At 38.5% G+C, this 20225-nt stretch overlaps 1 protein-coding gene across 4 annotated transcripts in view; it reads left to right on the top strand.

Moving 5' to 3' along the window:
* The window catches only part of MTF2 (metal response element binding transcription factor 2), a 59969-nt gene that overhangs the window by 19731 nt on the left and 20013 nt on the right, over positions 1-20225 (top strand). For 2 of the 4 annotated variants that reach the window (XM_003808430.5, XM_008960508.4), the window contains exons 2-7: positions 11387-11585; positions 11702-11783; positions 15844-15939; positions 16144-16244; positions 16626-16774; positions 19545-19640. In XM_003808430.5, the coding sequence (XP_003808478.1) occupies positions 11387-11585; positions 11702-11783; positions 15844-15939; positions 16144-16244; positions 16626-16774; positions 19545-19640 (723 nt within the window). The remainder of the gene's footprint in view (positions 1-11386; positions 11586-11701; positions 11784-15843; positions 15940-16143; positions 16245-16625; positions 16775-19544; positions 19641-20225) is intronic. The other 2 variants (XM_008960509.4, XM_024931009.4) reach the window with 2 other exon arrangements.

Genomic DNA, 20225 nt, shown 5'->3' with positions numbered 1-20225 from the left:
TCAGTGTTGCCCAGTTGTAAAACTAGGGTATCTGCTGATTCTGAGCCACTAGTAGCAACCCCTGACCATGGGTTTCAGCAAGGTGAGGGATGAGAGGATGACATTTACAGATGGTGAGAGGGGGATGTTTGTCTATATTGTAAACAGATGGACACTACCCACCTATACCCAGTTGTCCAGCCGCTCAGGTAAAGAATGTAGAGAGGGTTTTTACATTGATAAGGTCCTGAAAAAGACCTCCATATTTTGGCAGAGTTTATCAGTCTAAGCGTTGCCTCCCTACCTGATCACACTAAGGCAAAGCTCAACTCTCTACAAATCCTGCATCATGTGTGAAGAGATCCCATGTGGATTTATATAACCTCAATCTTAACTGTCACTGGACAACTAAGGGCCACTAAATAGCTGAGGAAAGCCTGCTGCATCAAAGGAGAGTCTAAAATAAACAGAAAAACAAATGAAAGGATTTACCAAGGGCTGGACAGTATGATTGAAAGAAGACCTTATGCCTAGACACATCATTATGAAATTTTAAGACATTAAGGATAAATGAAGATCCTAGAAACTTTCTGAGGAAAAAATGGTAACCTATAAAGGAGTAAAAGTCAGAGTGGCATCAGATTTTTCATTATGAATGCTGAGTGTGGTAGAGGAATAGTATCAAACTTCCGAGGGAAGTTTTCAACATTCAATATTTTCAACATTAAATTCTGTATCTGGGAAAGTATTGGTCAATTGTGAGGGTGGGATTGAAATAGATATGCAAGGTTTATACAGCCTTCTGTTGTAAGCCACTGCTCCAGCAAAAGAATATGGGATCTAGAAAGCAGAGTGATAAGGGGAACTTCCAAGATGACAAGAGCAAGGCTTAGAGGATAGTCATTCTAGATTGGCACAGGAACATGGAGAGCTTTAGAAGCAGGAGTTACATGTGGAAAAAAGATTTGAAATTACCATTGACAGTTTGAAACAGGAGGCAACAAAGGGATATATTAAGCAATTTTGGGAAAAATTGAAAGTGAATAAGAAAGGATATTTAATAAGGGCATACCACTTATCTTTGCATGACCAATATTTACACATTGTACAATAAGTAAAACTTACTGATTTAATGAAAATAGTTCAATAAGATTTGTAGAGGATGGGAGGTAGGAAATAGGAGTTGGCATAAGATGTGAATTATCAACTTCAATAGCAAGAAGTCAGATTTGAAGTTGATCAGTTTAAAAAGAGAAGTATAAACACATTATTTGTAAATACGAGGGTACCTTCAGAAGGCATAGTTGAAAGAGTTAAAAAAAACCCACTTGCCTCTGAGAGTAAGACTGGAATATTAGAAGTGGTGGAGTGAGGAACTATTGATTTTCACCTTAATTTTTTTCTATACTATTTGCTATTTTTATAAAAAAGCATATATGTGGCATTATGTTTGTTTGTTTGTTTGTTTGTTTGTTTTTGAGACAGAGTCTCACTCTGTCGCCCAGGCTGGAGTGCAGTGGCATGATCTCCGCTCACTGCAACCTCCGCCTCCCAGGTTCACACCATTCTCCTGCCTCAGCCTCCTGAGCAGCTGGGACTACAGGCACCTGCCACCATGCCTGGCTAATTTTTTAGTATTTTTAGTAGAGACGGAGTTTCACTGTGTGTTAGCCAAGATGGTCTTGATCTCCTGACCTCATGATCTGCCCGCCTCGGCCTCCCAAAGTGCTGGGATTACAGCCGTGAGCCACCACCCCCAGCTGTTTGTATTGTTTCTAAAACTAAGGAGTAGAGCTGGCCTTTAAGCTGCTTGCTTTATGCTTTCTGTCCTTTAGGTTCAACCCTGGTTCTCTTTGGCATTCTACTTTCAGGGAAACCTTAACCAGAAAGAAGGCAACGAGTCTCAGGCTTCATTTTACATACCTGTCTCAAGAGATAAAAGAGAATTCCTTCTTCATAGCTTTAATGCAGTGCCAAGCTTAAGCAGATTACCTGTTGCTTCCCTTATACCTGGGCCTTACTTTGGCCCTGTTTGGCCTCATGAATTTGACTATATCTGTATGAAAGTTTTCACCAAAAATAGCACTTTTCTTAGGTTATATTATATCCTTCACATGTGATTAACCCACATATTTACTACTTTTCCCAGGGAAGGGAAGAAATTGTGGGCATGGGAAAGATGGCAACTAAGAATTGAGATAGTTCTTTATTTAGTTCACTAGGAGAACAGATTGAGGAATGGATTGGGAAGAATTAATCCATTTTCCCTAAGCCACACTATTTCTGAATTAAACATCCAGTTTTCAACTTCTTGAATCAGGGTCTTACTTATTCTGGGGTAGTAAACCAACAAAGAGTTACTGGCTTGAACACTTGGTCTCAAGGGAAGAAACTTATTTGTCCAGGCAATCTCTTTCAAGATGTATATGACTAGCAGTGATCCAGTGGTAGTGACTATGAGCCCTCTCTCCCAGTCTTTTTATTGAGTTAAAATACATGTAACAAAATTTACTATCTTAACCTTTTTTTTTTTTTTTTTTTTAAGGAGATAAGGTCTCACTCTGTTGCCCAGGCTGGAGCGCAGTGGTGTGATTCCAGCTCACTGCAGTCTCGAACTCCTGAGCTCAAGTGATCCTGCAGCTATGTGCCATCACGCCTGGCAAATTTTTTAAAAATTTTCTGTAGGAATGTGGTCTTGCCATGTTGCTTAGGCTGGTTTTTTTTTTTTTTTTTTTTTTTGAGACAGGGTCTCCCTGTTACCCAGGCTGGAATGCAGCGGTGCAGTCACAGCTCACTGCAGCCTCGACCTCCCAGGCTCACGCAATTCTCCCATCTCAGCTTCCTAAGTAGCTGGGACTATAGGCACATCCCACTATGTCTGGCTGATTTCAAAGAAATATTTTGTAGAGCCTGGATCTTGTGTTGCTTAGGCTGGTCTTGAACTCCTGGCCTCAAGCACTCCTGCCTTGGCCTCCCAAAGAGCTGAAGTTACAGGTGTGAGCCACAATGCCTGGCCCGTCTTAACCAATTTTCAGTGTACAGTTCAGTGATATTAAATACATTGAGCCGTCTCCATAACACTTTTTTACCTTGTTAAACTGAAACTATATGCCCGTTGTATAACAACTACCTCTTTCTCCCTCCCCTCAATCCCTGGCTGCTTAATCAGGAGAGGCGGTTTGAATCTGAGATGAGGTGAGATAGCTTTGTAGCTACTGACCAGAGTCAACTGAGTACCCAAAAGGAGTACTGATTCCCCAATCAAAAAGTCTGTTTCTCATGGCACTTTAGTATATGAACTCAGAAGAATGTTTGCAATATGTATAAGAAAGGGTTATAACATATAAGATGCTCTTGAAAATTATCATGACAGTGATTAACATTTCATTTAAAAATGGGCAAAGAACATCAACTGCAGTTTCCAGAAGACTTAGAAATTGTTAATAGGCTGGGCGTGGTGGCTCATGCTTATAATCCCAGCACTTTGGGAGGCCAAAGCGGAGGGATTACTTGAGCTCAGGAGTTTGAGACCTGCTCCCATTCCTACTAAAAATTATTTTTAAAAAATCAGGTGGGCGTGGTGGCATGGTGTGTGCCTGTAGTCCCAGCTGCTTGGGAGGCTGAAGTGGGAGGATCCCTTGAGCCCGGGAGATTGAGGCTGCAGTGACCCATGATTGCACCACTGCACTTCAGCCTGGGTGACAGAGAGAGACCCTGTCTCAAAAAAAAAATTGTTAACAAACCTATGAGAAACATGCTTTTTTACTACTACTAATAGAGTTGTAGATAGAAATAGAGTGTGTGTTGTCAAACGGCAAAAGAATGATAATTCTTCCCGTTGGTGAAGGTGTGGTGAGAGTGTGAGTTGGTACCTTTCGGGAGAATAATTTGATAATACCTATGATATTTAAAAATACACATATGAGGATGGGGGGATATGGGTATATAAATGAAATAATTTTAGCCATGAAATTTTATGGGCCAGGCACGGTGGCTCACGCCTGTAATCCCAGCACTTTGGGAGGCCGAGGCGGGCAAATCACGAGGTCAGGAGTTCAAGACCAGCCTGGCCAACATAGTGAAACCCTGTCTTTGCAAAAATATGAAAAAAATTAGCCGGGCATGGTGGCGGGCGCCTGTAGTCTCAGCTACTTGGGAGGCTGAGGCAGGAGAATTGCTTGAACCCAGGAGGCAGAGGTTGCAGTGAGCCAAGATCGCACCACTGCACTTCAGCCTGGGTGACACAGTGAGACTATCTCAAAAAAAAAAAAAAAAAAAAAGAAATTATAATTGAAACTGGGTGTCACTTGATGGTTCATTATACTTGTTTTGTCTACGTTTGTAATTTTCTATTATAAAAAGGAAAAATATACATAGTATTTTATTATATATATAGTAATTCTCTTTATTATTTATCCTATATAGTAGTTGGGAATGTAGAAGAATGAGGTTTATATTACTGCTTATGTTAAAACATTGGAAACATCCTAAATGTTCCTCCATTGGGTAATGGTTGGAAAGCAGTTTAGCAGCTGATGAAAAGATTATTTTATGTGCTTTTATTTTATATTTACGTAACAGATGGAAATTACATTGTTCAAGATACATTGTTATGTGAGAAAATTTATAGAACAATATATATAATGTCCTATATTTTATTAAAAACATTTATATGAATTATAAATATGTAGTACAAATAAGAATCAGGAGATTAACTTTTTTGTGGGAGGAGATTGCGTGGAGCATTTTCATTTTTAACTATATGTTTCTATATTATTCTAACATCAGCATGTTTACCTTTGTAATCAGAAAGGAAGTAATAAATTCTAAAATTAGAAAAATTAATTTGACTTCTAATAAAGGTCACATTCTAGCAAAGAGGGAAGTAATCAGTGATAGTAATGGGGTGGGGGGAAACTGCATAGAGGAAAACCCTTAGGGGAGGAAAATGTGCAACGATGTTTATCCTACTTACATTTGAGTTGTGACATTATGGGTAATTTACTCTTTTCTTGCTTTGTTTTCTGTAAGATTTTTTTGGGCAGAAAAATTTTAAAAGAAGATACTGCTTTTACACGTTATTTATGTATGTATTTTTTGGTTTTTGTTACAGGTTGTCTAGGCTGGAGTGCAGTGGTGAAGTCATGGCTCACTGAAGCCTCTACCTCCTGGGCTCAAGTGATCCTCCCACCTCAGCCTCCTGAGTAGCTGAGACCACAGGCGTATGCCACTACACCCAGCCTTTTTTTTTTTTTTTTTTTTTTTTGTAGAGACAAGGTCTCACTGTGTTGCCCAGGCTGGTCTCAAATTCCTAGGCTCAAGTGATCCTCCTGCCTCAGCCTCCCAAAGTGCTAGGATTACAGGTGTGAGCCACCATGCCTGGTACAAATGATCTCTCTATTAATGCAGTTTTATATAGGATTTATGTTTATGTGGGTAAAAGGTTGATGTGTATTTGTCTTAAATGTGAATGAAAGTAGAGTCTATTTTTTACTTAAAGCAAAACAGATGATTTGTTCTTAGAGACATTAGATTAAAAATGTACCCCGGGCGCTGTGGCTCAGGCCTGTAATCCCAGCACTTTGGGAGGCCGAGGCGGGTGGATCACAAGGTCAGGAGATCGAGACCATTCTGGCCAACATGGTGAAACCTTGTCTCTACTAAAAATACAAAAATTAGCTGGGCCTGGTGGCATGCACCTGTAATCCCAGCTACCCGGGAGGCTGAAGCACAAGAATTGCTTGAACCCAGGAGGTGGAGGTTGCAGTGAGCTGGGATCGTGCCACTGTACTCCAGCCTGGTGACAGAGCGAGACTCCATCTCAAAAAAAAAAAAAAAAAAAAAAAAAAAGTAGATAAAGATGAAAAGTTAAACTCTTTAAATATTGGTTAGACAAAAAATTTAACTCCTTAAATATAGGCGTTTCTTGACTTGAACTATATAAATTCTGCATAATCTTTCTGCCGTTTATGTATCATGCCCTATGCAGAGATTGAGGATACAAGTGTGAATAAGAGACAGACATTCTTGGCCGGGCGCGGTGGCTCACGCCTGTAATCCCAGCACTTTGGGAGGCCGAGGCGGGCGGATCACGAGGTCAGGAGATCGAGACCAAGGTGAAACCCCGTCTCTAGTAAAAATACAAAAAGTTAGCCGGGCGTAGTGGCGGGCGCCTGTAGTCCCAGCTACTCGGGAGGCTGAGGCAGGAGAATGGCGTGAACCCAGGAGGCGGAGCTTGCAGTGAGCCGAGATTGCGCCACTGCACTCCAGCCTGGGTGACAGAGCGAGACTCCGTCTCAAAAAAAAAAAAAAAAAGAGACAGACATTCCCTGTTTGGGGGGAAGTTGGTGGGTTATATTGAAGTGGGCCGAAGACTGAAAAGGGGAGGAGACTATAGGAGTGGAGACATTAAGCGTGTATAACTTTACCCTGAGGTTTGCTTGCAAATGGGAGGAAAGAGTAGGAAGTGGTGGGAACGGAGCACAAAGAATCAAGAGAATTTAGTTATTCTACCCCCCATCCCCAAGATCCTTGCAAGTTTTTAAGCATAGTTGAATGCTAATGGGAGGGTGCTCAGAGAGAAGATTTATTGAATGCTGGCTCTGGTTTGTATCCTATAATAAACTTCATCAAGTTATAATCTGTTTTGCAGTTGTAGTTTCCTCATGTAAAAAGGGATCTGTAAAATCTCATCTGCAAAAATATCTCTAAAGCAGTGATCTGAGTATTAAATTACCTCTATATATCTACTGCCTGGCACAGTATGTGGCTCATAATAGGGACCCAAAAATGATTTGTGAATGAATATGTTGAATGTTGTTTGTGTGTGTGTGTGTGTGTTTTTTTTTTGAGACCAGAGTCTTGCTCTTTTCGCCCAGGCTGGAGTGCAATGCTGCGGTCTCGGCTCACTGCAACCTCCGCCTCCCGGGTTCAAGCAGTTCTCCTGCCTCAGCCTCCTGAGTAGCTGGGATTACAGGTGCCAGCCATCAAGCCCGGCTAATTTTTGTATTTTTAGTAGAGACGTGGTTTGGCCATGTTGACCAGGCTGGTCTCAAACTCCTGACCTCGTGATCCGCCCGACCCAGTCTCCCAAAGTGCTGGAATTACAGGCGTGAGCCACCATGCCCAGCCATGAATGTGTTGAATGTTTAATGTAGGGTTAGGGACTTGGTAATCTCAGTAATTTTTTCCTGGAGGTTTGACTGTGAATGGAAGGGAAAAAATGAGGAGGTGGTGGGAAGGGGGCATAAGGAATCAAGGGTAACTATAATTAGGTTAGGTCTCATTTGAGACACAGCACACCAGAAATATTAGGAGAAGCAGGGCATAAACACTAGGAGATGGAAAAATAAAAAAATGTTTGATACCTTATGACCTAAGGATGTGCTATGCAGCAGGAGTAGTACAGTGGAGAGTAAGACAGAGACAGACCTTGCCATCCTGAAAGAAGGGGATAATTTATTGAAATAATAGCAAAGCATATGAAACTGGGAATGTTTGCAATTTTTATTTTTGTACAGTTTCTACTTTGGAATTCTAGGTCTTAACACAGACCTGCCATGGCATTCTACTGCGGTCATTTTTCACTCATGATTAATTATTGTTCAGGCTTTGGCTATTTTTTTTTTTTAACTGAAGGGATACAAAATCCCTCAAGTGAACACTGAACTTAAAGCCTTTTTTTTTTTTTTGAGACAGACTTTTGCTTTTGTTGCCCAGGCTGGAGTGCAATGGTGCGATCTTAGCTCACTGCAACCTCCACCTCCTGGGTTCAAGACATTTTCCTGCCTCAGCCTGCCAGGTAGCTGGGATGACAGGCATACGCCACCATACCAGGCTAATTTTGTATTTTTAGTAGAGACGGGTTTTTTCTCCATGTTGGTCAGGCTGGTCTTGAACTCCCAGCCTCAGGTGATCTGCCCACCTCGGCCTCCCAAAGTGTTGGGATTACAGGCGTGAGCCACCGCATCCTGCCCCTTAAAGCTTTTTTCAAAGTTGATTGCTAATAGAGTTATTCCCATACTGTGAAGCCGTTAAATTGTTTCAAAGTCTGGAGAAAGAGGATTCTTACCCTCTCCTTGAGCATCCCTGATGATAATTCATTGTGATTCTTCCTGCATTTTTACTTCTGTTCTCTTGCACTGATCTTGTCAAACATTTAAACTTTTTAACCCCTCTAATTATACTACCAAAAGTGCCTTCTCCTCACAGCTGACTATGGCACAGAAAAAACAATGTTAGATAAAATTGCTTTGTGCCTTAGCATGAATCAAGGCAGCGGCATCAAACTGTACTTGTATTCTTCATTGTGTACTAACGGTAAAAAATATAAACACACACACGTACCCCCAAACCTTATTTCACTTAAGAGTGTTTTTTGTTTGTTTGTTTATTTTTGAGATGTAGTTTTGCTCTGTTGCCTAGGCTGGAGTGCAGTGGTGTAATCTTGGCTCATTGCAACGTCCGCCTCCCAGCTTCAAGCGGTTCTCCTGCCTCAGCCTCCCGAGTAGCTGGGATTACAGGCACGCGCCACCATGCCTGGCTAATTTTGTATTTTTAGTAGAGATGGGGGGTTTTGCTATGTTGGCCAGGCTTGTCTTGAACTCCTGGCCTCAAATGATCCACCTGCCTCGGCCTTCCAAAATGCTGGAATTACAGGCATGAGCCACCGTGCTGGCCAGGTTTTTAATATGTGTGATAAAATAGAAATGGCATAAGGCACTTGTGCCATTGTTTGAGTTGCCAGCTGAACTAGCAGCTTTTTCATGGAACACCATTTTTACTTGAAACAGCCACTTAGTTCTGTATAAGGCAGGTATTTTCTTGAAGTGACAATCTACGTTTTATATTTACCTTAATTACCATTTTTTTTTCGTTTGTTCTTGTGAATTCAAGTTAGCATCTTGTGTCTGTCCTTCCTTCCATTTTTCTCTTTTCTTTTCTTCTTTTCTTTTGACAGGTTCTCTCTCTGTTGCTCAGGCTGGAGTGCAGTGGCACAATCACAGCTCACTGCAGTCTCGACCTCCTGGCCTCATATAGTCCTCCCACCCCAGACTCCTGAGTAGCTGGGACCACAGGCACGTGCCACAATGCCCAGCTAATTTTTATTTTTTAATTTTTTTAGAGACATTCTCCGTTTGTTGCCCAGGCTACTCTTGAACTCGGGGTCCTCCTGCCTCAGCCTCCCAAAGTGCTGGGATTACAGGCGTCAGCCATGCTGCACCTGGCCTGTGTCATTTCTTTGAAACAGTTGAAACAGTTTTGCTCCTACATACTTCCTTTATGCTATTATTGCCAAATATATTACATTTCTATATATTATGGGTCTAACAATACAATTATGTACATATTGTTTTATATACTTGCTTTGGAGGGAATATGCATTTATGCTGTCTTTTATAATTACTTTTGTTGGTATTCTTTGTGTGTGTGTGTGTGTGTGTGTGTGTGTGTGTGTGTGTATGTACATGTATTTGAATTTCCTTCTGGGTTTACTTACTTTCAATCATAGTAGTATTCATTGTAAGATGTCTCTGCTAATAACAAATTCAGTTTTTGTTTATCTGGGAGTTTGTATTTCACCTTCATTTTTGAAAGACAGTTTTGCTGGATATAAGATTCTCTGGTGACAGCACCCACTCCCTGCAGCCTGCTTACTTTGAATATGTCATCTCACTGCCTTCTGGCCTTTATTATTTCTGATGAGAAGTCAACTGTTAATCTTATTGGGGTTTCCCTGTACGTGATATATTGTGTTTCTCTTGTTGCTTTCAAGATTTTTTTTTTTTTTTTTTTTTGCCTTTCAGCATTTTTACTATGATGTGGCTGGGTGTAGATCTCTTTGCATTTATCCTACTTGGAATTTGTTGAGCTGCTTGGATGTGTAGATAATGTTTTTCAGCAAATTTGGGAAGGTACCAGTTATTTCTTTGGATATCTTTAAAATATATTTCTTTCAAACTGAAACACTCTGTACCCATTAAACACTAACTCCCTATTCCCCATTCTTCCTAGCCATTGGCCGCCATTCTGTTTTCCATCTCTATGACTTTGAGTGTCTAGGCACCTCATATAAGTGGAATAGTTGTCCATTTTGTCTGGCTTATTTCACTTAGCATAATGTCTTCAAGGTTCATCCGTGTTTGAGCATGTGACAGGGTTTCCCCAGAGTTTCTGTATTTTTAGATATTGAAATTAGATATTCCTAATACTTAGGAACTTTTTGAAACTTTTTTCTTTAATTTCCCTGCTCATTTTATTTTTACTAAACTTTTATGCTGTTTTTAGAATTATTATCTTATCTAGTTTTACATGTCACTGTATGTTTAATTAGTGAAAAATCTAATTTGGAAAAGTGAAACCAAACACTGCTTTGTTACCTTTAAGAAAGCTGATGGTGGTATGCTTTGCTGTTTATGGAATGTCTAATACATAAGTTATAATGTAATTTCACAGTATTTAATATATATTTTTTTCCTTTAAGTACTCTTATAGTGTACTTTCCTTTTTTTTTGTTTTTTTTGTTTTTTGAGACAGAGTCTTGCTCTGTTGCCCAGGCTGGAGTGCAGTGGCATGATCTCAGCTCACTGCAACCTCCGCCTCCTGGGTTCAAATGATTCTTCTGCCTCAGCCTCCCCAGTAGCTGGCATCACAGGTGTGTACCACCACGCCCGGCTAATCTTTGTATTTTTTAGTAGACACAGGGTTTCACCATGTTGGCCAGGCTGGTCTTGAACTCCTGGCCTCAGGTGATCCACCCGCCTCAGCCTCCCAAAGAGCTGGGATTACAGGCATGAGCCACCGCACCTGGCCTTATAGTGTACTATTTGTCTATAATGTAATGAAATTGCTGGTTCTCAATGTTTTTTTTTTTAAACTCTCAGTCTGCATATTTGCTCAATTCAGTAGTGATTCCCTGTAAGGAGAAGGTCATGACTGCCCTTCCTTTGAGTGTGAAGAGTGTGAATAACACCAGCTGTCCCTTGAAGTCACTGGTTAATGTGTCTTAACTGCATGTGGCATAATCAAGAGATTAAAATGTAATTCACTTTTATTCTTTACCTAAACCCAGTCATGAGATTCAAGACATTATTTGCTCATGACCGTGGCCTGCATACCTCAACATAAAGCTGTTATTTTGATGGCAGCTGCCTTGAATGTGTTATCTTGGAGCGTTTGCTGAGTCTTGGCCTCACTTAGAGTAGGCAATGAATGGATATTGAGAATTGTTATCATTTTGTTTTAAACTGCTTTGTTTGGAGAGTATTTATGATTTGAGGTACTTTTTATATTTTTGTCTTAAGGTTTTTAACAAATTTAAAACTTTGATTAACATATAAAATATCCCACTGGTATAAAATAAGCTCTACAAGTAAGTCTTATGTATGGTCTTTTATTCTCTAAACAGAGACTCTACAGGGGCAGGTAATTCACTGGTCCACAAGCGGTCTCCTTTACGTCGAAACCAAAAGACCCCAACATCCTTGACCAAGCTGTCTTTACAGGATGGACATAAAGCCAAAAAGCCAGCATGTAAATTTGAAGAGGGTCAGGATGTCCTAGCTAGATGGTCAGATGGCTTGTTTTATCTTGGCACTATCAAAAAGGCAAGTTACTTTAATGTATCTTTTGCTATTTTTGCAGTAAGCATTTAATAATCTTAAATTTAACTTCATGTTTTTAATTTTAAGAGATCACCGTTAAGTATTTCTCTGTATTGCAGATAAACATATTGAAACAGAGCTGCTTCATCATATTTGAAGACAGTTCTAAATCCTGGGTTCTCTGGAAGGACATTCAAACAGGCAGGTGCTACTATTTCTCTTGAACATGATTTAAATTAAAATTTGATTTTCTTCAACTTGTCATATTATGATGTTGTCTGTTGATTACAGTGTATTTAGATAACTCAGTATTACTTCCGAGGAGAGGTTAAAAAATCAGCATAGTCGTTATTATAGACCATAAGAAGAACAAGAATACTCTAGAGGACAGATGCATCACTAATTTATACCTGTAAGCTATGTTAAGACCCTTCTAAGAACTTTGAAGAAAAATCTTTAGTAACTAATCTCAGTAACGGTTTGGGATTCAATTCAACTGTTGCTTGCTTATATTTGTAGAAAGCAAGTGTTTATTGGGAGCATACTGTTTGTCAGATGATTTGGGAAATTAGGACATATAAAACTGATTTAGAATAATAGAAATATTCGTTAATAAGAATGGTTTAAAATTACCATTTAGTTATGGGTTTTTTATGTTTAAATGGGAAAATGAGGCTATATTTGTGTGCCAATAAAAATGAATAAAAGTATGCCTTGGTTTGGTTATAGGTATGCTTCTTGTGATGATTTCTATTATTAGAAACTATGATTGTTTCATGCTTTTAGCATCTGCTAAATATAGATGTTTTACCAGGTACCTCTTTCATGCAAAGTACTTTTAAAAATTACAATCTTTACTAAAAGCCTGAGTATTTTAGCTGTTCATTAAAGCCCTACTTTTGGTTTTCCTTTTGCTGGGTTAATAGGCCTACACTAAGACCCGTGTTTTGTGTATTCTCATAGAAAAGAGATAAATTTTCTCCCTAAAGGGTAGACGCCTTGCCAAAGTATTTAACAATTGGGTTTTATATTTGAATACCAAGTTCAATTTTATGGTAGGTTTCTGCCATGTTTTAGTTCTTGACTTTACTCTTAATGTTTCTTAAAGAATAAAAAAAGTTTTGGTAAAGGAATTGGAATGTTCTAATTACCATCTGTATAGTTGGTACTCAGGGCTTAGGTGGGGAACTAAGTAGCTTTTACTCTGGTAAAATGTTTTTCTGGAGAAACTTTTTATGGTTCCTGGACTGATAAGTTTAAAGGACTAAAATTACATTTTGAATCTGAAATTGAGGAGCCAGAGAAAAGTGTGACTCATAAGATTTAAAGGGATAGGAGATCTCCAACACTACTAATATTGAGCAGATCTTACTACCCTGCACACAAAATTATTCTTTTTTCCTTATTTTGTAAACATAGGTCTCTCTGTAATAGCAGTGAAACATGTTATGCTGCTTTTTACTCCCCTTCCATTAGCTATGTGTTTCTTTCAGCTTTTAAAGATCTTTTGGAGTTTCCTGTGGATTTAATGTAATAGGTCTGTCTGTCCTTTTGTCTACTTCCTCCTTTTTACTTCTCCTCTGCTTTTAAAGTGGTAGAAAAGAAGAAAACCAATGTTACACAGAGATAGAAAGTTGTTGTGTGAGGGGTTCTGTAAGTGCTGCACTCAGTATGTCAGTTTAATGTTCTGTGGTTGTTCTTTCTTCACTGGTTCCTTTTGCTGTTCTTGGAATTACAAAGGATTGCTCCTGGTCATTTAACTCTTCTTAGCACCCTGATATTAGCACATATGAAACTTATAGTTGCTATAAAAATAAATAAACGAATCTGAAACCTGCGTTATGGCATATTTCAGTGAGGAGTGGGTTTAGTAGTTTTCTTCCCTGTAAGAAATCTGCCAATAATGTATATCAAAACTTAATAAATTATATTTGTCTAATGAGTTTCTTTTAAAAATTTTACATAAAGAAAAATATTAGTAGTCAACAGGGTGAAATATATCATGTTACAACTATTACATAAATGTAAGAGGGTTTTAAATCTTAGCATCTAATGCTGTTTTGGTTTCTGTGAAATGATATACTCTTGCATTGCTGGTGGCAGTGTAAATTTCTATTTTGGTGGTTTAGCATTTGCATTAAATGCAGAAGTTTATAATTATCTAATAGACTCATTTCTAGCAGTTTATTCATAAGAAGTAATTCAAAAAATACTAGGTGAAAAATGTTTCCTGAAGTTTATTTTAACAACAACAAAAAATTTGGTATTTCTAAGATGAAATGGCCAAGGCTTTCTAGTCAATTGGATTTAGAGTAAAGGAGACTATAGAAGATTACTAAGCTATATAGGAAGGTTCTTGTAAACTTGATGGTAAAAAATATATACATATATGTTTGATTTCACAAGTAAAAGTTAATTCCCAGCTTTCTCAGGATTGTTTCTTGGGTCACTACCCCCTTTTCTGAGGAATTGCCTTCCCCATCATTAGTCCAGGTAGTTACAGTGAGAGTCAGGTCAGGCACCTACCCTAGCAGGGCTGTTGTTCCATTTCCAGGGAATTGTAAATTTTCACAGAGAGTTCCCAGGCTTAATCTGGTTGCTCTCCTGATCGGAACCATAAACCCAGAAGCTATGGGAGACCACCTTCAACGAAGTGTACCAAGAAGCAAACAGCTGGGCGCAGTGCCTTATGTCTGCAATCCCAGTGCTTTGGGAGGCCCAGGCAGGAGGATTGCTTGAGCCCAGGAATTTGAGACCAGCTTGGGCAACACAGGGAGATCCTGTCGCTACAAAAAAAAAAAAAAAAATAGGCATGGTGACACACACGCCTGTGGTTCCAGTTACTTGGGAGGCTGAGGTGGGAGCATTGCTTGGGCTTGGGAAGTCAAGGCTGCAGTGAGCTGTGGCTGTGCCACTGCACTCCAGCCTGGATGACACAGCAAGACCCTATCTGAGGGGAAAAATAAAAGGAAGCAAACAAAGCAGAAGAGAGAGGATGAGAGACCAGAACAAACAAATAAATAGCAGAAATACAAAAGACAGATTTCTCCCCCTCCAAAAAAAGAAAAACAGTTGGTAACCTGTATGTCCGAGAGTAGAGTAATAATGAAGTAAATTGGGTTATTTCCACTAGATGTAATACTATGCAGCTATTAGAAGTTACAATTTTGAAATGAAAAATGATTTTCATTTTCAATTTTGAGTGAAAAATGCTTTTGATAGAAGAAATATTACATAGTATTGATGAAGCATCTCGTAGTGGAGAGAACATGGATTTTGGCACATCTGGGTTTGAATCCTAGTCTTGATGTTTTCTCAGGGTCTTTGGGTTAGTTACTTTGTCTGAGCCTCAGTTCTTCTCTATAAATAGATATTTATAAGTTAGTTGTAGAATTAAACAAAATATATCAAGATCCTACACAGTGCTTGGCCCATAGCACAAAATTATAAGTTTTTATTGTTGTTATGTATATAAAGGGTGTGTATTGTGAATTTGACTCTGTTGAAACAGACAAGATGAGAATACTGGAAATGATAATGTGTTAGGGTGGTAAATTGTATTATAAATTTTGTGTGATTTTTTTTTTAAGAATAAAAATGTCTAAGGAAGAAATGCTTCACTTGTTCTGCTAAAAAAAAATTAATAATTTTAGGACCCCCAAATTTTGTTGAAATGATATTTTGTTAGGGTACATTATTGGATACCATATTTTCAGATTTCAGAAGCTAGAGATTAAATAATTGGTGTTCAACCTGTTTAATAAATTAGTAAGTAAAAGGAAATGCTCTGAATTGAGCGAGAAAGAGGTAGTTTACTTATCTTCCTTGCTTTTTTTCTTTAATTTCATGATATTAGTGGTGTAGGATAAGTGAATGTATGTACATGAATAGATAAGTATTCTATAAAGTAGCTCTAGTGTTCACAAACCTCCTCTACCTGCTGTCGCCCATCCCTCATCTCCACCTTCACCTTTAAGAGTGGGAATATGAGAAATGAGTAATAAGGGAAGATGCTCAAGAGCAATTTAAATTATGCCTTCTGCCAAAAAGCAGATTAAATTATGAAAGTAGACAGGCATGTTAAGTTAAAGGTAGAAAGAGCACAGAGAGCAGAGAGATACCATTCGTGTACTTTGTCTTGTGAAGCATTATGATGTACTTAGCAAACATTGCACATATGTGCTGCTCACTGAGTCATAAAAGTGGTTTTGTTTTATGGAATTTTTTATGACTCTTTTTTAATATGTTTTAAATATTTTAGGAGCCACTGGAAGTGGGGAAATGGTCTGTACAATATGTCAAGAAGAGTATTCAGAAGCTCCCAATGAAATGGTTATATGTGACAAGTGTGGCCAAGGTAACCATTGATTTCTTTTAATCTTGTTACATACTGAATGACTATGTTGAAGATTAATGACTAAAAATACTTTACATTGATAATTTGAAATTATCCTTTTTATTAATTATATTAATGTAGGAAATAATTCTAAAATGCATTCTTGAAATTGTGTTGAAAGTATTAATGAAACCGAATTTGCTTTATGCTTTTTTTGATATTAAGGATATCATCAGTTGTGTCACACACCTCATATTGATTCCAGTGTGATTGATTCAGATGAAAAATGGCTCTGTCGGCAGTGTGTTTTTGCAACAACAACAAAGGTATATTTTAAGTGTTTTGGGCTAAAGCTCTGATGGAATTTGTAAGACATTATCAACATAATGATTGTGTACACTGAAAGTTTGTTGGAATGAAATGAGCAATGAATGCTGGGGAGAAAGAGGTGCTATTTATTTGACTAATGATGCTTAAGTGACTTTTTAATGATGCTTTCACTTATTTGATGATAGTAATACGGGAATTGGTGCAGTAATTTGAAAGAAGAAAAGAAAAATAGAGATTATTATTAATCAGACAGTTTGTGATATGGTAAAAGTTTGGAAAGGAAATTTCTCCAGAAGTGTCAGAGTCATTTTTAAAGTATAGAATTGTGTTTAAAATTTTAGCCTTCACTCTTTCACATTTTTTTCCCTCTAATGTAGAGGGGTGGTGCACTTAAGAAAGGACCAAATGCCAAAGCATTGCAAGTCATGAAGCAGACATTACCCTATAGTGTGGCAGACCTTGAATGGGATGCAGGTCATAAAACCAATGTCCAGCAGTGTTACTGCTATTGTGGAGGCCCTGGAGAGTAAGTAAATACAGTTATGTAATTCCCTTTAAGTAATTTTTATTTACTTGCCTTATCTATTTTTCTTGATTATGGTGTGTGAGTGATGGTGAATTGCAACTGCATGAACACATCAGTGAAGAAAACCGGGGGGAAAATCTATTATTTTCATAAAAAAATAATTTTCATCTAGTTTTTGATCATATCCACACATTAAAATATTTGTATAAGTCTTATATTCTGGAAATTTAAAGTGAATTATAAATATTGTCATAAAATTAACTATTGAGGGAAAACATTTACTGCAGGGGCCCAGTATCAGTAGTTTCATTGGATGTCATATTTAATGTGATTGACCATTTAGAAACTGGTATATTTAATATTATAATTTAAATGGGAGAGTAAAAGACAAGTTTTTTTAGACATAAAATCAACATGGAACTTTTTCACAGACAGATTACTGCTTTCTTCTATGTATTTTCATTTCTTTCTTAAAGTGATAGGGCACAGATTGTAGTGCAGTGACATGATCATAGCTCACTGCAGCACTGAACTTCTGGGCTCAAGTTATCCTCCTGCCTCAGCCTCCGAAGTAGCTAGGACCACAGACACGTGCCACTACACCTGGCTAATTTTAAAAAGTATTTTTTTTTTGTAAAGACAGGTTCTTGCTATGTTGCCCAGGCTGTTCTTGACTCAAGCAGTCCTCCTACCTTGGCCTCCCAAAGCTGGCTGGGATTACAGGCCTGAGCCATGCTGGCCTGGAGTAGCATTTTTATTTTCTTCCAGAACTTTTTCTTTGCATATACAGCTTGGCCAGCTGTTTGGTGCAAGAGGCCTAGCTTTTGGCCTATCTTGGCTTTTGACATACCTTCCTAACGTTTGATTTAAATTTAGAGACTTGTGACTCTTCCTTTCATTTGAACACTTTGAGGCCATTGTAAGATTTTTTTTTTTTTTTTTTTTTTTTGAGACAGGTTCTTGCTCTGTTACCTCGGCTGGAGTGCAGTGGCATGGTTATAGCTCACTCCAGCATTGAACTGGGCTCAAGCAATCCTCCCATCTCAGCCTCCTGAGTAGGTAGGACCACAGGCATGCGCCACCACACCCTGCTAGTTTTTTAAGTTTTTTTGTGGAAATGGAGTCTTGCTATTTGTCCACGTTGGTCTCCAACTCTTGGCCTCAAGTGATTCTCCTGCTTTGGCCTCCCAAAGTGCTGGAAATACAAGCATGATCACCACGCCTGGCCCCCACTGTAAGATTATTAATTAGCCTAATTTCAATATTGTGTCTCAGGGAATAGGAAGCTTGAGGAGAGGGAGAGGGATGGGGACTGGCTGGTTGATAGTAGTCAGAACACATGCAACATTTAGTGATTAAGTTTGCCATCTTAGGTGGGCACGGTTTTTGGTGGCCCAAAATAGTTATAGTAGTAACATCAAAGATCACTGATCACCATGAAAGATACAATATTAATAATAATGAAAAAGTTTGAAATATTATGGGAATTTCCAAAATGTGACACAGAGACATAAGGTGAGCACATGAACCTAGAAAAATAGTGCTAATAGACTGAATCAAGGTATAGCTCTGTTTGGAAATGGTGCCTTTTATTATTTTCCGATAAAGATAACCGTATCAAAGTTTGGAAATGGTGCCTTTTATTATTTTCAAATAAAGATAACCATATCAAAACCACATACTAGCTGGGTGTGGTGGTGTGTACCTGTACTGCCAGATACTTGGGAGGCTGAGGTGGGAGGATCCTTTGAACCCTGAAGTCCAGCTTGGTCAATGTAGCAATGTAGCCCTGTCTCTTAAAACAAACCCAAAATCCATGTGCTAACTGAAAAGAGAAGATATATTTCTTAGATGAAGATTCAATTTTAGCATCTTTAGCTTTCTCAAACAGATCTATAGACCATACATTGAAATACAGCTAAACCTGTCAAAAAGCCTTTATACCTGGTAGAGTCTTAGATTAGATTTATGATAATGTTAAGCAGGTTTATTAAATCGTTATATTCTTTTTATTATAGCTGACAAGAATAATAGAAACACAGTAAAGATATGAAGTGGAATGTTTATAATCTGAAAGCTGCCTAAGGCCATTTGATATCTGGGGCAAACAACAGTACCTCTGAATCTGACCTCTCCTGGGGTTTAGAGAGTTGATGTGAAAAAAAGCCCAGAGGCCTGGCATGGTGGCTCTCGCATGTGATCCCAGCATTTTGGGAGGCCGAGGACAGAGGATCACCTGGGCCCAGGAATTGGAGACCAGCTTTGGCAACACAGGGAGACCTCAGTTTTACTTAAAAAAAAAAAATTTGCCTAGCTTGGTGGTGCATGCCTGTGGTCCTAGCTACTTGGGAGGCTGAGGTGGGAGGGTCACTTGAACTGGGAGGTTGAGGCTGCATGAGCCATGGTCATGCTGCTGCACTCCAGCCTGGACAACATAGCAATACTTGCCTCTTTAAAAAAAATAGCCTAGACTTGTGTTTTAACAGAGCTCATTTGACTAGTGTAGGAGCCAGGCATTTTTGACTAGAAGTAGTAGTGTATCTTTCAAGAGCTTATAAAATTTCGTGAATAAAAGAGAGAAGAGGGATGAAATAGCTGATACTATAAGCCTTTTTGGGAAAGGAAATATTTACAGTAAGTATAGTAGAAATGTGATGCTTTAATTAGAACAGTATTGTGGATTAGGCCACTTTTTTTTTTTTTTTTAAAGAAATGAACCTTTCCCTTAAGACAGGAATTTTAGTGTTAACTTTTTTGTTTTTTTTAATAGCTGGTATTTGAAGATGCTACAGTGCTGCAAATGTAAGCAGTGGTTTCATGAGGCTTGTGTGCAATGCCTTCAAAAGCCAATGCTATTTGGAGACAGGTGAGAAGGGCATTTGAACTTGACTGGCTGATTTTTGTCACTTTTTAATTGTGGTTATATTTGCGATTTCAGATTTCCTAAAGATAGTTTCAACAGTGATTTGGAAAGGGGTTGTCTCAGAGGGAAAATATTAAATAATATGCTTAAAATACACGTAATTTTTATGCTTTTGGATTTTATTCCAGAATGCTTTTAAGTATTGTCAGTGATTACATTTGCTCCTATTGACCCATAGTACTCTAAAGTATTCTCATTGGTACCTTCCTTTAAAGAACCTCAGAGGGATAGTATTAGAATTGGAAAAGACCACAGGGCCTTGTTAAAGACACAACTATACTTTAGATATAAAAAATTTGTAAAAGCAGACTTAATGTACTTTCTATATTAGAAGAATGCAGGGTAGCACAGTGAGCTCCAGGAACAAAAAGCTAGACCACTAAGTTTGACATCTGAAAACCTGGTTTTAAAAATCTTGGCTTATGCCACTTAATTTTCTTTCTGACCTTAGGGAAGTTCACTTGTCTCTTTCGGGCTTATTATGTTATTTTGAGCGTTGAATTAAACTATGTATGTGGGGGCAGCCAT

Source organism: Pan paniscus, chromosome 1, assembly GCF_029289425.2.
Source record: "Pan paniscus chromosome 1, NHGRI_mPanPan1-v2.0_pri, whole genome shotgun sequence".
Classification (NCBI taxonomy): Eukaryota; Metazoa; Chordata; class Mammalia; order Primates; family Hominidae; genus Pan; species Pan paniscus.
The sequence above is the reverse complement of the archived record's forward strand: the minus strand, read 5'-3'. Positions and strand labels throughout refer to the sequence as shown.